At 34.9% G+C, this 17,245-nt stretch overlaps 1 protein-coding gene across 1 annotated transcript in view; it reads right to left on the bottom strand.

The window, feature by feature from the left end:
- ADGB (androglobin) overlaps positions 1-17,245 on the bottom strand; it is a 232,929-nt gene that overhangs the window by 52,769 nt on the left and 162,915 nt on the right. The window contains exons 27-28 of the mRNA XM_005552076.5: positions 12,319-12,503; positions 1,053-1,252 (exon numbers count right to left, since the gene is read on the bottom strand). Coding sequence (XP_005552133.3) covers positions 1,053-1,252; positions 12,319-12,503 — 385 coding nt within the window. The remainder of the gene's footprint in view (positions 1-1,052; positions 1,253-12,318; positions 12,504-17,245) is intronic.

The raw sequence follows: 17,245 nt of genomic DNA, 5'->3' as shown, positions 1-17,245 counted from the left end.
CATTTATTCTACCTTGTTTAAAATAATGTTTCTATATGTATTGAGATATTAAAACTATCATCAGGCCAGGCATGGTGGCTCACGCCTGTAATCCCAGCTCTTTGGGAGGCCACGACAGGTGTATCATGAGGTCAGGTGTTCAAGGCTAGCCTGGCCAACACCGTGAAACCCTGTCTCTACCAAAAATACAAAAAATTAGTCAGATGTGGTGGCAGGTACCTGTAATCTCAGTTACTTAGGGAGCTGAGGCAGGAGAATCGCTTGAACCCAGGAGGCAGAGGTTGCAGTGAGCCGAGATCACGCCATTGCACTCCAACCTGGGCAATAGTGCGAGACTCCATCTCAACAAACAAACAAACAACAACAACAACAACAACAAAAAACAACTATAATCACAGCTCTCTCTTGGTTCATATTTGTATGTTTTTCTATCATTCTATCATGAAACTTTCTGCAGCATTTTGTTTAAAATGTCACTTTTGAACTACTTATAGTTAGATCTTGTTTTTATATAACTTTAAAATTTTAGCATTTTAGTTGATTAATTTGATCTATTTGGATTTATTGTAATTTCTGTGATATTATCATTTATTTCTGGCATTTTATTTTCTTTTTTATTCCTTTAATTTAATTTAAATTTATTTTACTTTTTGGTTTCCAATGGCTAGGTCATGCCTTTGTCTGCTGTTTTATAAATACATTCATTGTCCTTTTTCCCTTTAATTGTAAGCACACACAAATTAAGTTTTATTAATATATGACCTTTAATATGTGACATTTATTAATATGTGACCCTCAAAGCTATATAGCCTCTTATAACCCAACTGTAATATTAGATAATTACAGGTACATTATAGAGTTCATGTACAGATTACATTTGCCATGTATTTAAAGATCTTGGCACAGAGAAACTGTTCAAGTCTCTCTTATTCTCCAATTCTGGCTATACATTGGGAGCACCACACATTATACACTGTTTTGGAGGAAAATATTGTTTTGTTTTATGTTAGGATTTTAGGAACAGTCCAACTGAACAATTGTTTTTAATATACCTGCGGTAGTGTGCTGGAACTGTCTTCTGTAGTGGGTGTACTGGTAGTTTCCTCCTCCAAAAGAGGTAGACCAATGTCTTGTATTGCACTTACAGCTCTACCCTTGGGGGATTTCTGAATTCCTTGAGCAGCTTTCTTCTTAACATACACTTCTTGGTCTTTCTTGGATGCAGAATGAAATGAAAGAATGTGCTTGCTAGCTGAATAGGAGAAATACTAAGTTAAAGTTAAAATATGTGATATACATAGTTATTACTGACTAAATTAGTTAGATTCCTTTATAAAACACTCAAAGGAATAGGCCAATTATTTTTGTTTTAATGAGATAAAAAACAGTATGACTGGTTTATTGATCTTAAAGAAATCTACTATAATAGTATGTGACAAGCACAGAACAATGTATATTCTAAGTAACCACTTATTTCTAAAAGTATATATAGCAGTTCAACAATTTCTCATTTATTTTGTACCACCTGAATGACCCTAAGCTAATGCCACACACTCTGATTTTCTCTGTGTTTAATGCCACATATATATGTTATCACACTTATAAAAGATTTTCTCTTTAATTTTCAATTTTAAATTATTTTCTAATTAACAGATAATATAAGTACTGCTGATAGGTTTAAAAATGGAAATGTGTTGAACATTATTAATTAAGTCATCAAACATCTAGTTAAAAAGCATAAATGACTGACCCAGGGATATCCTAATTCCAGCCATGACATTGGGATTATTCTCCTACCACGAAAAATGATAAAAATGGACAAAATGTATAAAGCAACTGTTTTTAGCCACTGGAAAATATACAGCCCAGGATTGTGATCCTTGAGACAAGGGAAACATACAAAGTGACCTCTTGATTTCCAGAGATTTTTGCCTGCAAGTAGCTTCCCAACTGTATACAGGGAGGTACAGCCCAAAGTAGTGAACAACAGTGTTGCTAGGTTTAGGAAACAAAGTTGGGTGAGTGGGGCTCCTGCGACAACTAAAATTTGAGGTAGGATACCAGAAGGGAGTATATGAGCAGTAAAGGAGCTCAGAAATAGACATGGGGTCCACTTGAGTCTTTAGCTGAATTCTAAACTTCATTTGTACAAACACTGAACAATACCAGGCAGACAATAACTACTGGGGGGTTGTGAGCTTAATGAAGATTCTGTTAGTTGCACAGTGTTGAGAGACATTGAAATTCTGACTTGTCAAAACGAAGGGAATTCAATGAATATGCAGAGCATTCACTTGAGACCCAAGAAAGGCCAAGCTTTTTAAGAGTAGAGCTACCCTAACACTAGAGTCATGGCAACTCTAGTACTGACTTAAACTCAGGACCAGGATCAAGCTGCCAATACATTAACTGCCCACCAGAACAAGATTCAACACTCTTTCAATTAAAAGAGCATAATCTAGACTCTTAGCAGTGTAATACGCACAATATACAGCACACAATCAATATGATATATGAAGAAGCAGAAAATGTGACCATAACTTGAGAAAATACTCAATAGAAATAGACACAAAGCTGATAAAAAATGTTGGACTCATCAAACAAGGACTTTTAAAAAGTTATTTAAAATGTGCTTAAGGATTTATGGAAAAAGATGAACACACTGAGTGAACAAATGGTGAGTATCACAGAAAAATGAAATATATGAAGAATCAAAATGAAATTCCAGATCTGACTATATCTTAAATAAAAAATATCTGGATAGACTTAAACAACATATTGTCAAATTCAGAAGAAAAGATTAGTAAACTTGAATACAAGCAATAGAAATGATTGAAATAGAATCACAGAGTGAAAAAACGTGAAAAGAGGATAAGTGATTCATGGTATGATATTGTGGGAGGTGAAATAGTGACCCCCCAAAAAAGGTATGTCCACCCAATAACTTAGAATGTGACCTTATTTGACATAAGGGTGTTTGCAGTTCTAATTAAGAAAAAGATCCTAAGAAGACATCAACCTGGATTCGGATAAACCCTAAATCCAATGATGGGTATCCTTAAAGGAGACAGAAAAATGGTAAAACACAGAGACATACAAATAAGAGGGTTATGTGAAGATGTTGGCAGAGATAGGCAGAGTTAATTTGTCTCAAGACAAGGAAAACCTGGATCCACCAAAAGCTAGAAGAAAGGAGGAAAGATTCTCTCCTAGAGCTTTCAACAGCAGTGTGACCTAGATAACATGTTGATTTCAGACTTCTGCCTTCCAGAACTGTAAGGGAATGAATGTTCATTGTATTAAGCCATCTGCTTTGTGTAATTTGCCGTAGCAGTCCTGGAGAATGAATACAGATATCAAATTGCATAAAGTATGTATTTTTAGTCCTAGGTAGAGCACCACTAAAAATAGAACATTTAAATGTGAAAATAGTAAAGTATATGCACAATCTGCTGACTCACAGTATAAAAGCTGCTGACAGAAATTGAAGACTAAATTGAGGGATGTACTGTGTTCATGGACCAGAAAGCTAGTTTTGTTAAGAAGTTAGTGCTTCCCAAGTTCAATGCAATCCAATTCCAATTAAAAGCTACAATTTTGAAGAAAATGCAGTGTTGGAGGAAGAGTAGTCATTTAGATCAGTCGATCCTGAGTTCAAAAGTAGACCCATACACACATGGTTAAGTGACTTTTGACTAAAATGTCAAGATAATTCAATGGAGAAAATATCATCTTTCCATTACACAGTGCCAGAAAAACTGGATATCTACATGGGAATAAAAATAATTTTGACTGCCTACCTTAAACCATACATAAATATTATTTCAAGATGCATCATGAAAGTAAACATGCATGCTAAGATTATAAAACTTTTAGAATAAAACATGAAAGAAAATATTCATGATCCTAGATTAGGTAAAGATTTCTTAGATAAAATACAAATAGCACTAAGTTTTTTAACAACTCCAATTTTATAAAAATTAAAAGCTTTTGCTCTTCTAAAGTTGCTGTAAAGGAAGTGAAAAGACAAAGCTTAGACTAAAAGATCATATTGGCAAAGCATACATTTGATGAAGAACTTGTATCCAGAACATACAGAATATATGAACAGGTTAATAATAATAAAGACACCTCATTAAAAATGTGGGTGTGTAATGTGTGAATAAATCCTGAAATCAATAAGTTATACACATGTTCAGTAAGCACACATGAGATGCTCAACGTCATTAGTCAGAAGGGAAATGCAAATTAAACTACAAAGAAATAGTACAATATATACACTAGAATGATGGATTAAAAACATTGACAACAATAAATGTGAGAAAAAATGTGAGAAACCAGAACTTCTATACCTTGTTGGGAACGTAACAAGATACAATCCATTTCATAAACCGTTTACCATTTTAAAATAAATGTATACATATGTCAAACTCTGACATATTAATTCAACTCCTGAATATTGATCCAAGCGAAATGAAAACATGAGTCCAAAAGAGGATTTATACAAGCATTTCCTTACCAGCTTGAGTCACCATATTGAAAAACTGTAATAAACCCGTATGCCCAAAAGGAGAATGGGTAGACAAAGTGTGGTATCTCCATACAACGGAGTTAGTTCTCAGAAACATAGCTAGAAATAGAACAGTGTTATATGCAATAACATGGATATAACTTAAAAAAATTATGCTGAGCAAAAGAAGCCAGTGTCAAAAGATAAATACTATATGGTTCCAATTTTATGAAGTTCTAAAACAGGCAAAGCTAGTTTTGTGATGGAAATGTGACCAGTGATTGCCTCTTTGAGGGTGAGGAAATTGAATGAAAATGGCCTGAAGTATCTTCTGGGTAACAGAAATATTTTATATGTTGTTAGGGGTGTGGGTCACACTAAAGTATGTACTTATCAAAACATTGATTTATACTTTTTGCTGTATATACATTATACTTTAATAAAAAATTAAAAATGTATGACACAAAGGTCCTGTCCTTTACTTCCTTCCATCGATCTGTTAGTCATTAATTCATAAGTCATTTTTTACAAAAAAATTAGAAACACATAGGAAAAAGGGCACATTTCCCTAATGTATGAGACTCTACAAATCAACTAGAAAAAAGTAGCTAACTTCAATAAAATAATGGGAAAGCACTTAAACATTTGCAAAGAAGGTAATACAAAGAGAGGAAATATAACACATAAAAACACGTTCAAACCTCACTAAAGAGAAATGAAACATAAATTAATACTTTTAGCATTCAGATGACAAAAGTCAAGAAATATAACTCTGTCAATCAGGGGAGTATGGATAAAGGAGGATAAATTTACACAAACTCAGTAGAGGGCAACTAGACAATGTATGAGAAAATAACAATGCATGTACCCATTCATTGACCTAGTAGTTCTACTTCTAAACATTTGTTTAGTATATATGCATGTACACATTCAGAAAATTAGATACACAGGTTATTTGTTAAAAGTCATCCTTGAATTTTAAAGATTGGGCATATCACAGATCACTCTCTGTAGGAGCCTTATATAACCATATGAAATAAAATACAGTATTATTCCTAGTCTATAGGGCTTCCCCAAATACTCAATTATCTAGGATGTAAATTTTATGAAAAATTATGTTTCCCAAATTACAAATTTTAAAATTACAAATTTTACAAAACATTCAAAGTTACAAATTTTGTATTAACTTTATAGCATAAGTGTTAATATAAGATTTTCTTCTTGAAGAATTATAAGAAATACAGATATTCTGTAAATTCCTATGATATGATACAAAACCTAAAGAAGTCTGTATTAAGTTTTGTGACTGGCTCACTTTGAACTTCTGCATCCTTGCAATGAAGTTTACTTCTCCTTTAGCACATGGTAAGAGTGTTTGTGTACAGAATACTTATCAAGGTAGTGTGTCATATCCTGTAAAAACACACACACACACATTTTTTGCATGTATTAATATTTTTGGTGGGTGTACTCCAGAAAAGGATATGTAAATGGATTTGTTTCCAAGAGAAGCCACTGAAAAATGTTTATTTTTAAATTCAGTGTCTGCTTATATCACTCATAAACACAAATTAATAGCATCAATTTTAAAACAACACCCTGTTTGAAGTCTAAATGAAGAAATTATCTAATGCACAATAATAGTTCTATCAATCTGTATGGAGAAACCTTTCAATCTTTTCTGTGAAACATAGAAGAGGTCATGAAAAAATGCAAATAGCCTTTCCTTGCATGCAAATTCGTTATTGTAACAATGTCAGTTTTCCTTAAATTAAGGTATCTATATATTCAAAGCAGTCAGAAGAAAAACAATGATTTCTGTGTGTTTTGAGAAAACTTGAAAAATTGTATTAAAGTTCATCTGGAAATACTAATGGTAAAATAGAAATATGTGTAAAATAAGAGCCATTATAGATGTTGGCTCTACTTTTGGATCAATTTCTGATCTCTGAACCAATTACCCTTCTGCTCAATTTTTCTGTATCTTTCTTGGCCAGAGGTAAACCTATAAAAATTGGTTTTAAACACTTATGTATGCCTCTCTTATAAATGGTAAATTTTGAATGAAACAATGATTAAACTAGATGACAAACTATAAACAGTGTTACCTGCAAGAATTTGAATCTAAACATTTCAGAGAAAATTGGTGGTGGTAATTAGCTAATTAAAAAAAAAGCATGAGGTCACAAATAGCATAGGAGAGCTGCACATATGTGCCCACTAAGGTTTTGGAATTGAGTTCCCTCTATGAACTAAACTATAATACCAGTGTAAAATGTACCCGAGTAAAGAAAATAGCCATTTAAAAGAGTCATAAACAACATTCCGACTGACAAAACATTATCTGATTAATGGTCTTAACACATCTAAAGAAAAAACTAGAAACGGAGTGTGGGCAAGTTTGAATGAGAAACCACAAAGGAGTGCTGAACCTAAGTGCTGAAAACAACCCAGGAGATATTCAGGGGTGAAGGACAAGTGATGGCAGAAAAGATGACATGCTCAAAAGAACTGAAAGAGTACTACAGCTTTGCCCAAGCTCAACCCTACTAATATAGTACGTGCATTTCCCACTTCCCTGTGACTTAAACACTGCGCTTGTGCCCTAATTATATCATCCCAGTGTGATATTTCTTTAATTCTCTTCCAAGTCTCATTGGAAAGGCATATCCCTCGGTTATGACAACAATTCACACGTTGTTTCCATGGTTAATAGGACAGGATGAAGACAGCCCTCTTTTAAAGGCTTCTATTTTTCTTTCCAAATAAAAAGCATTCTAAGGATTCTTATTCATTTAAAAGTATTTAAAACATTAACATTTAAATTTAAAGTAAAAATAAATTTAAATTTTAAAAGTTTTAAATTTAAATAATTTAAAATTATTCTAAGGATCGGAACAGAAGGATCCTTACTTCTTTGTGCATCTTGCTGTCCAAATAAGCTTCGATTTACTATTCATGGAAGGCTGGAGTTAAACTCCCTGCTAAGACCATTTGGGGTATTGTACAGTAACTAGTAATTAAAAGAACAACAGGAACAAAAGACTTTTCTACAAATGGATATCATATAATATGTGATTTTTAAAAGAGAGATAGAGTATGTTCAAAGATCTATGCAGAATTAAACAGTTAAGGAACAGAGATACATTCAATCTATATAAGCATTTAGTAAACATATTATTAACATATTTGTTCACTATACGTATTAATTAGAATATGTATAAAAAATTCCCACTAAAATAATTGCAAACCGAATCTATTTTTAAAAAAGAATAACACACCACAATCAACTAGGACTTATTCTAAAATAGCAAATATTATTGAATATTGAAAATATTTATATAATTTATTATAACTATAAATCAAATTGGGAAGTCCAAATTGTAAAAAACATTTGATAAAGGTAAGTATGTTATACAAGTTAAATTTTGTAAATGATGCAACATATAATACAAAGAGTTTTATTTAACAAATTCCCTCAATCATATTTGTTGATGAATTATGGGTAAATCATTACAGGCATTCAAAACAAATCTAGGAACAGTGGCTCACACCTGTAATCCCAGCACTTGGGGAAGCTGATGCAGGTGGATCAGTTGAGGTCAGGAGTTTGAGACCAGCATGGCCAACGTAATGAAATCCTGTCTCTACTAAAATACAAAAATTAGCTGGGTGTGGTGTCACGCACCTGTAATCCCAGCTAGTTGGGAGGCTAAGGCACGAGAATCACTTGAATCCAGGAGGTGGAGGTTGCAGTGATCTGAAATCACTACAGCCTGGGCGAGAGAGTGAGACTCCATCTCAAAAAAAACAAAATCAAAAATCTAGGAACAAAATAATGATGAACATGTTGATGTCGAGTGGGCAGGACTATTTATTGGGGACATTTAGAAGGGAAATATTGTGGTACAGTGGGAGGACGGAAGTTATGTTTAGTGAGCCCAATTACATTGAGTTATGCAATAAAATCAGAAGAAACTTGAAAGTCAGACTAGAAATGTGGAAAGAATGAAATAGGGAGAAAATAATCAGAGGTATGTGTATATAATATTTGACATTCTATAAATCATAATAATGAGATAATTAAAAAGCACACGGAGATTTCAAAGCAGTGTGAAAATCTTGATTAAAGTCACAGCCCGAACTATACTCCTTGTCTCCTTGGAGATGGGATTCTTACCCTATGTTAGTGATCAAAACCAAAAACTGATTTAGGAAACAATACTCAGAAGTAGAGCGACATGCGGCAAGGTCTATCTTGCAGAAAGCTCTGGGGAGAATGATAGGAAGGATTTGTTTTATAGACTGAGTGCCTCCAGTCAAGTTAGTGTAAATAATAAAACCTTCGTCCCACTAGCTAGGAGCAGTTCCTGGATAGAACACTGGACTGGGAAAAGACAGAGACTCACACTATTGAAGCCTGTGTAAGGTGATGGGATATCAAAGCATTTGCAGTGACCTGTTGCTCAGTTCATACTCCCTAACTTGCCAGTAGTTGTTAAGGAGAGAGGGACAGGGAGTCAAAAGTGAGTGTTACCACTCAAATCTGTATTGCTCTGGAATGTCCACTTATATAACTAAAAAAATAAAAATAAAAATAAAATACAGATATTAGATAGAAAAGGGATATAAAGATTTTTACATATAGAAAAATGACAGTTATTTCTAGTAAGTTGATTGTACGTTTAATTAAAATAAACACTATTGGGAAAAAGAGTTCAGGAAGGGTGCTGATTATGAAATAGCTTAGGAAAAGTTCAACTAGAAGATGTAATCAATTAAAAAATACAATGTGATGAAAGAATTCAAAAAAAGCACATGCATCAAAATAAATGTAAATGGACTGCATTCCCCCATTTTAGTGACAAGAATCTTGCATTTTATATTAGTCTGCCCTCACACTGCTAAAAATAACTGCCCAACTAGGTAATTTATAAAGGAAAGAGGTTTAATTGACACACAGTTCCGCATTCCTGAAGAGACCTCAGAGAACTCACAATCACGGCAGAAGGGGAAGGGGAAGCAAACACATCATTTTTCATATGGTGACAGGAGAGAGAAGTGCAGAGCAAAGGGGGGAAAAATCCCTCACAAAACCACCAGATTTTGCGATAACTCACTTACTATCACGAAAATACCATGGTCTAATCACCTCCCACGAGGTCCCTCTCCCAACATGCAGAGATTACAATTTGGATTATAAATCAAGATGAGATTTGGGCAGGGCACAAAGCCAGTCCATATATCATTGTGTAGAAAAAATATCCATTTACAAGAGAAAGACTGACAGCAAAAACATGTAGAGGATAGAAAACTAAACAAATGAAGAGCATCAACAGGCAAATAATAACAAAAGGAAGAATAACAAAAGGAAGAATAACAAAAGGAAGAATCAGTGATAAGAAATCTTGTTAAAGTTAAGAGAAGGTTGCTTTATGTTTATTTTAAAAATACAATACAAAAAAATTATAAAGCAAATATGAAACTTATATAACTAGCAACATGGCATATAAATATGTAAAACTAAACATATTAGAGTTAGAGATGTTATCACACATTTAAAAATAAAAATAGAAGATCTTAATACACATCACTAACAAATTTACACACCAATTAGGTAAAATACAAATGACAATCTTGACATTTTAAATATCATAATTAGCAAGTTTGACTTTTATGAAAGTCTATGTGTGCATTTAGACATCAAACGACCTCCAAAATAGAGTTCTTTGTAAACCTCAGTGGGACAGTAATCAAACTTGATTTGAATCAGGAAACAGGAAAAACACCAATCAAATCCTCAAAGTAGAAAATATATCTACACTTTCTAACTCCACAGAATTCAATTCGAAATTAACAGAAATAGGCTAAATAAAACAATTTTATTACTTAGGAATTCTAAAAATATTATAAACACTAAGGTTAAAGAAAAGGTCAAAAATAAATCATAGCTCATGACTAACATAATACTACATATAAAATTTTATAACATTCTAAGTTATAAAGTATAATAAAATATATGTAGCCAGTTAGAAAAATGTATAGCATTAAGTATATTTATTTAAAAACAAGATTTAAAGTATGAACTAAATTGAAACTAGCAAAGCTAGAGGAAAAGACATTTGACTAAATTTTAAAAGTAGAGAAAGGGTTTTAAAAGATAAATATAAATATTAATGAAGTAGATTATAAATCTAAAAGAGCCATTGAGGTTTGAATAATAATAAATTCAATTCTTTCCAAGAGAAGACCAATAGTACAGAGTAAATTAAAAAAGTCTGATTAAGAATAACTTACAAATAAATAAAAAAGAATATATTTATACAAACCTATTGAGAAGATATTTAAAAATTTTAAATCTTGTATGCAAATTTATGCAGATAAATTGGAAAAACTAAATGAATCTCTACTTTCACTAAAAATATAGTCTATAAAAACGAAAGGCAGTTAAAAAATAACCTTGGAAATTATTTTCTTAAATAGTAAAAAGAAAAAACAAGTCTCTCCCCCAGAAACATCAGATTTAGAAAGTTTTAAGGACAAAGCTAATAAGTTTTTTTTTAAAGAAATGAATCCTGGACAATTTAAAAGACTCCAAAATAGAAAAACTAAAAAGCTCTCAAATTAATTTCAAGAATTCATTATAATTTCAGCTTGAGAACTGGAAAAGAATAATGTACGGGTGCACCCACAGAGAGGAAAAAACTCTCATAGAGATACAAAGTGATGATTATGATGCAGCAAACTGAGTAAAATTATATATTCTAAACATAGGAGTATATGAAATCATCATTGGCCAAATAGGTTTTATTGTAAGAATGCAAGAGTGATTCAAAATTAAAACTCAACTTATTAAACTCAAAGGAGTAAAATTTGATGATTTCTATAAACAACAACAAAAAATAACTAATAATGTTCCAAACTCATTCAATATTAAAATTTCTCATTTCATAAAGTCTAATTATTAGAAGCCACTAACAAAGATGATAAATGTCACAAGTGTTCCTACTTAAGAAAAGGAAATACATCATCATCACTTATTTAACCTTGGTTTGGAGGTCACAGCCAAGGCCACAAAAAGGAAAAAAGTTACGATTTAAGAAAGAAGAAATATCAATGGGCAAAATAGATAAGAACCCAGTTTTGCTTAAAATTGAAATGCAAAAATGGAGAATAAAGGCATAAAAGCCAAAATATTTACAGTGTGTTTTGGCAAAAAAGCTAAAATACTAACTTTTTTTTTTTCCTGGGTAGCATGATTATAAGGCATTTCTTGTTCCCTTCTTTGTAATTTTCTATTTTTCCAAATATTCTACATTGGTAATGTGTGACTTTTACAGAATCAAGTTGCTAACATAACTAAGTAATACACCTCAGAGTAGCACTGCTAACCATTATTTCCAAAATTATTTTATTTACTTAATAACTCATTGAGAATAGTATATTGAAAGTAATAACTTTAGTTTTTGTTAATTTTAGTATGTAGAATATTTTCTGAAAATAATGAATTAGGAATTTTAAAAAGTAAAAATATTCTTTCAAAATAATAAAAATCTGACTTCTTAATAAGAAGGCTCATGTAATAGGAAAGTAAATTTTCTCCAAGGTGAAAAGGCTTTAAAATAAGCCTATATTGATTTTCAGAGCCTAATTTGACATGCAAATGTTATACTTGTAATATTTTACTGTACTATCAAGTTTCACAATTTAAGTGGTTACTTGCTACTTTATTTTCATTTTTAAAGTGTCATGAACATATAAATATCCATTTATGAATCTAACTATCCTGTTCATAAAGGCACACTTACACTGGGAGCTCAAACCTTTCTCACTCTTCAAGAAGTTAAATGCTGGGATTATGGCTTGGCCTTTTCCAACAGAGCTCACCATAGTTTCTTCATTTTCTAGGACCTGCAGCTTGATAAATGCATCTGGCTTGGATGTGCGTACCTGTATTGTAGCAGGTTGTGGTGTTAGAACTTTAACTGAATATCTGTAAAGAAAAAAAAGTTAACATTATAAGCAAGTATGTTGGTCTTTCTCTCAAGTCAGTAAGTGAGATAGTTTGGATATATGTCCCTGCCCAAATCTCCTGTCAAATTGTGACCCTCACTGTTGGAGGCAGGGCCTGGTGAGAGGTAACTGGATCTTGCAGACAGGTTTCTCACGAATAGTTTAGCACCGTCTACTTGGTGCCGTTCACATGACATGAGTGAGTTGTCATGAGATCTGGTTGTTTAAACATGTGTATCCCCCTCCCCCTTTCTCTCTCTCTTACTCCTGCTCTGGCCATGTGATGTGCCTGATCCCCCTTCCCCTTCTGCCATGATTGGAAGCTTCCTGAGGCCTTCCTAGAAGCTAAGCAGATGCCAGCTTTATGCTTCCTGCACAGCCTGCAGAACTGTGAGCCAATTAAACTTCTTTTCTTCAGAAATTACCCAGTCTCAGGTATTTCTTCATAGCAATGCAAGAACAGACCAATACAGTAAGGAAAACTGTCTAATTTTCTGATATGATAACCTAAAAGTAAAACTACTTTGTAAAGTTCACTAACATCCTGAAAATACTGGAGTTACAGACTTTGGCAAGGGATCCCAATATAGTACTGTAAAACAAAAGGAAATAGAACTTCTATTATCATCAAATCCTAGATTTAAAACATATAACTTTTTGTTTAGATGTAATAAGCAGTCACTTATAAAACTTGATAGCCCTACAGAGGATATAAACAGACACTTCTCAAAAAATGACGTACATGTGGCCAAAAAACACATAAAAGATAGCTCAACATCACTGATCATTAGAGAAATGTGAATCAAAACCACAATGAGATACCATCTCATGCCAGTCAGAATGATGATTATTAGAGTCAGGAAATGATAGATGCTGGTGAGGTTGTGGAGAAATGGAAACTCTTTTACACTGTTGGTGAGAATGTAAATTAGTTCAATCACTGTGGAAGACGGTGTGGTGATTCCTCAAAGATTTAGAACCAGAAATACCATTTGACCTAGCAATCCCATTACTGGGTATATACCCAGGTAAATATAAGTTATTCTATTATAAAGATACATGCATGTATATGTTCACTGCAGCACTATTCACAATAGCAAAGACATGGAATTAACCCAAATGCCATCAATGATAGATTGGATTAAAAAAATGTGGTACATATGCACCATGAAATGCTATGCAGCCATACAAAGGAACAAGATCATGTCTTTTGCAGGGACATAGACGAAGCTGGAAGCCATTATCCTCAGCAAACTAATGCAGGAACAGAAAACCAAACACTGCATATTTTCACTTATAAGTGGGAGCTGAACAATGAGAACACATGGAGAGAGGGAGGGGAACAACACTTACTAGGGCCTGTTGGGGGAGGTTAAGGGTGGGAGAGCATCAGGGAAAAGAGCTAATGCATGCTGAGCTTAATACCTAGGTGTTGTGTTGACAGGTGCAGCAAACCACCATGGCACATGTTTACCTATGTAACAAACCTGCACATCTTGCACAGGCACACCAGAACTTAATAAAAATAAATAAACAAATATAAAACTTGATAGCCCTAAAAGCCACCAAACCTCTTAATAGATCTGCAAACTACTGCCACGTCTACCCTCTCTATTACACAAAAAGCACTCCTGGCAGAAGCCTTTGGAGCTTCCCTGATAATAGCATTTTCTGTGATTCACAAAAATACAGAGAAATTAAAATAGTAGCCACAGCCTCCACCTTCACCCCTCATCAATCGTTTGGAAACCTCTTGCAAAAAGACTGGAAACATGCAGTCTAATTCATTCTTTCCAACTCCCCTTTTAATGCAATTAAGGAGTTGGCTTTTTGTTCTCATTTTGGGTGATTCCTCACAAATGCTCAGGATTCAATCAACTTTTAATTTCTCTAGAAATTTGCTTTTCTGAGTATCATGTGTCTCATATATATGATGATACTAAAAGACGACACTTTTTTCTCTCTATATATATGAAAAAGGTCGCACAGGCTGGAGTGCAGTGGTGCAATCATGGCTCACTGCACCTCAAACTCCTGGGCTTAAATGTTATTTCCGCCTCAGACTCCAATATAGCTGGGACTACAGGTATGCACCACCATGCTCAGCTAAATTTTTATTTTTTGTAGAGACAGGATCTCACTATGTTACCCAGGCTGTTCTTGAACTCCTGGGCTCAAGCAATCCTCCTTCCTCAGCCTTGTAAAGTACTGGGATTACGGGCATGAGCCACTACGCCTGGCCCCTCTCCTGTATCTTAAAAAGACCCCACTCTTTATTCCTCCTTGAAATTAGCTTGTGTATAAGTACAGTTCTCTCCTATCTTTAAGACAGATTAAAACAAAGCAAAAACACAAACCAACGCAACTTTCAGCCCACCTTGCAGTCCAGCCTCTACTGCATTGCCAACTTCCCAGCTCAGCACCTAAGGAGAGTTGTCTGCCTCCACTCTTCTCATCTTACCATCTTCCACGTGCTTACTCCATCACCAACACCGGTGCTATGGTTTGGCTCTGTGTCCCCATCCAAATCTCATGTTGAATTATGATAATCAGTGTTGGAGTAGCAGCCTGGTGGAAGGTGATTGGATCATGGGTACGGAAATCCCCCTTGCTGTCCTCATGATAGTGAGTGAGTTCTCATGAGATCTGGGTGTTTGAAAGTGTACAGCACTTTCTCTCTCTCTCTCTCTCTCTCTCTCTCTCTCTCTCTCTCTCTTTCCCCGTCCTGCTTTGCCATGTGAAGATCGTTCCTGCTTCCTTTTTATCTTCTGCCATGATTGTAAGATTCCCGAGGCTTCCCCAGCCATGCCTCCTGTACATACTGTAGAACTGTGAATCAATTAAACCTCTTTTCTCCGTAAATTACCGAGTCTCAGGTATGTCTTTATAGCAGTGTGAGAATGGACTAACACACCAGGTGCTAAACCTACTCTTGCCAAGGTTTCAAGGAGTTTGTCACCATCCTATAGAAACTTTGGTTCTCTTCTTCTTTTACCTCTCAGGAGAACTTGACAGTGTTCTCTGGACCCGGATTTCCTCCTCCTTTAAAAACTCTTCTCCTACAAGCACAGCAGCTTTTATACTTTCCCTCCTATTTGGGGGCTGCTTTGCTTCCATTGACAGACATTCCCACAAACATCAGAGAGTCTTCATGTTCTGTCCTGGGTCTGATTCTCATTTTACAAACTTTCCTGGGCACTTTCAGGAACAGTAACAGAATCATGACTCCCAAATCAATGTCTACGGTGGAACTACCTATGCAGTATCACTTGGCTATTTCACTAGACCACCACATTTAAAAACTAAAAAGGAATTAGTTGTCTTCCTATGGCCCACCTTGCAAATGAGCTTCTCCCCTCTAAGTAAATGACATCATCCACACATTTCCCAAGTCAAACTCTAGAACTCCAGCAAGGCTGTCAATTTTACCTCAATATCTGAAAATCCTTTTTCTTCTCTCCAGATTCCCTGTCACTGCCTGTAATGGGTTGAATTGTGTCCCCTCCTACCACCAAAGATCCGTTGGAGTTCTAACCCCCAGTGCTTCACAATGTCACCTAGTTGGAGATAAGGTCTTTTGCAGAGAATCAAGTTAAAATTAAGTCATTAGAGTGGGTTCTACTCCAGTATGATTGGTGTCCTCATTAAAAAAGGGGAAATTTAGGACTGAGCACTGTGGCTCATGCCTGTAAACCCAGCACTTTTGGGAGACCAAGGCAGGAGGATTGCTTGAGGCCAAGAGTTTGAGACCAGCCTGGTCAACATAGCAAGACTCTGTCTCTACAAAAAATTTAAAAAATAATTAACTGGGCATGGTGGCATATGCCCATAGTACCAGCTATGGTGAGGTGAGAGGATTGCCTGAGGCAGGAGTTAGAGTTTTCAGTGAGCCATGATTGTACCACTGAACTCCAGCTGGGCAACAAAGCAAGATAGTCTGTAAAAAAAGAGGGAAATTTGGAAACAGAGGCATACAGGGGAAAACACCACGTGAAGGTGATGGCAGAGATAGATGTGGTGCTTCTAAAAGCTAAGGATAACCAAAGATTACCAGCAAACCACAAGAAGCCAGGAGAAAGTAATGAAACAGGTTGTCTCCCACAGCCTCAGTTGTAACCAATCCTGCTGACAATTTGATCTCACATTTCTGTTAATAGTTTCCACAGTTCTGCAACAATGCATGTCTATTGCTGAAGCCACCCACCCAGCGTGTGGACTTCTGTTACGGCAGAGTCCTCGCAGGTCAATATGCTGCCCTACTTCAGACTGCCATAATCTCACTCCTGGGTTATTGCAAAGCTTTTACCTGGTTTCCCCCTCTCCGGTTATGCTCCCCTTTCATTCATTCAACACACTGCTGCCTTGAGTGAAGTTTTTTTTTTTTCATATTCCATGTCTTTTATGATTAAATATAATTTAAAAATAATAAAGTTCTAACATCTTTTCTGTTATGTAATTAACGGGCTGGGAGACGTTGCTCACATCTGTAATTCCAGGACTTTAGGAGGCCGAGGCAGGTAGATCACTTGAGGCCAGGAATTTGAGACTAGCCTGGACAACATGGTAAGACCCAATCTCTACAAAAAATACAAAAATTAATAAGGCTTGGTGGAATGCACCTGTAATCCCAGCTACTTGGGAGGCTGAGGCATGAGAATAACTTGAACCTGGGAGGCAGAAGTTGCAATGAGCCAAGATCATGCCGCTGTACTATGGCCTGGG

This window comes from Macaca fascicularis, chromosome 4 (assembly GCF_037993035.2).
Source record: "Macaca fascicularis isolate 582-1 chromosome 4, T2T-MFA8v1.1".
Taxonomy (NCBI): Eukaryota; Metazoa; Chordata; class Mammalia; order Primates; family Cercopithecidae; genus Macaca; species Macaca fascicularis.
This window is presented reverse-complemented; position numbering and strand designations above follow the sequence as displayed.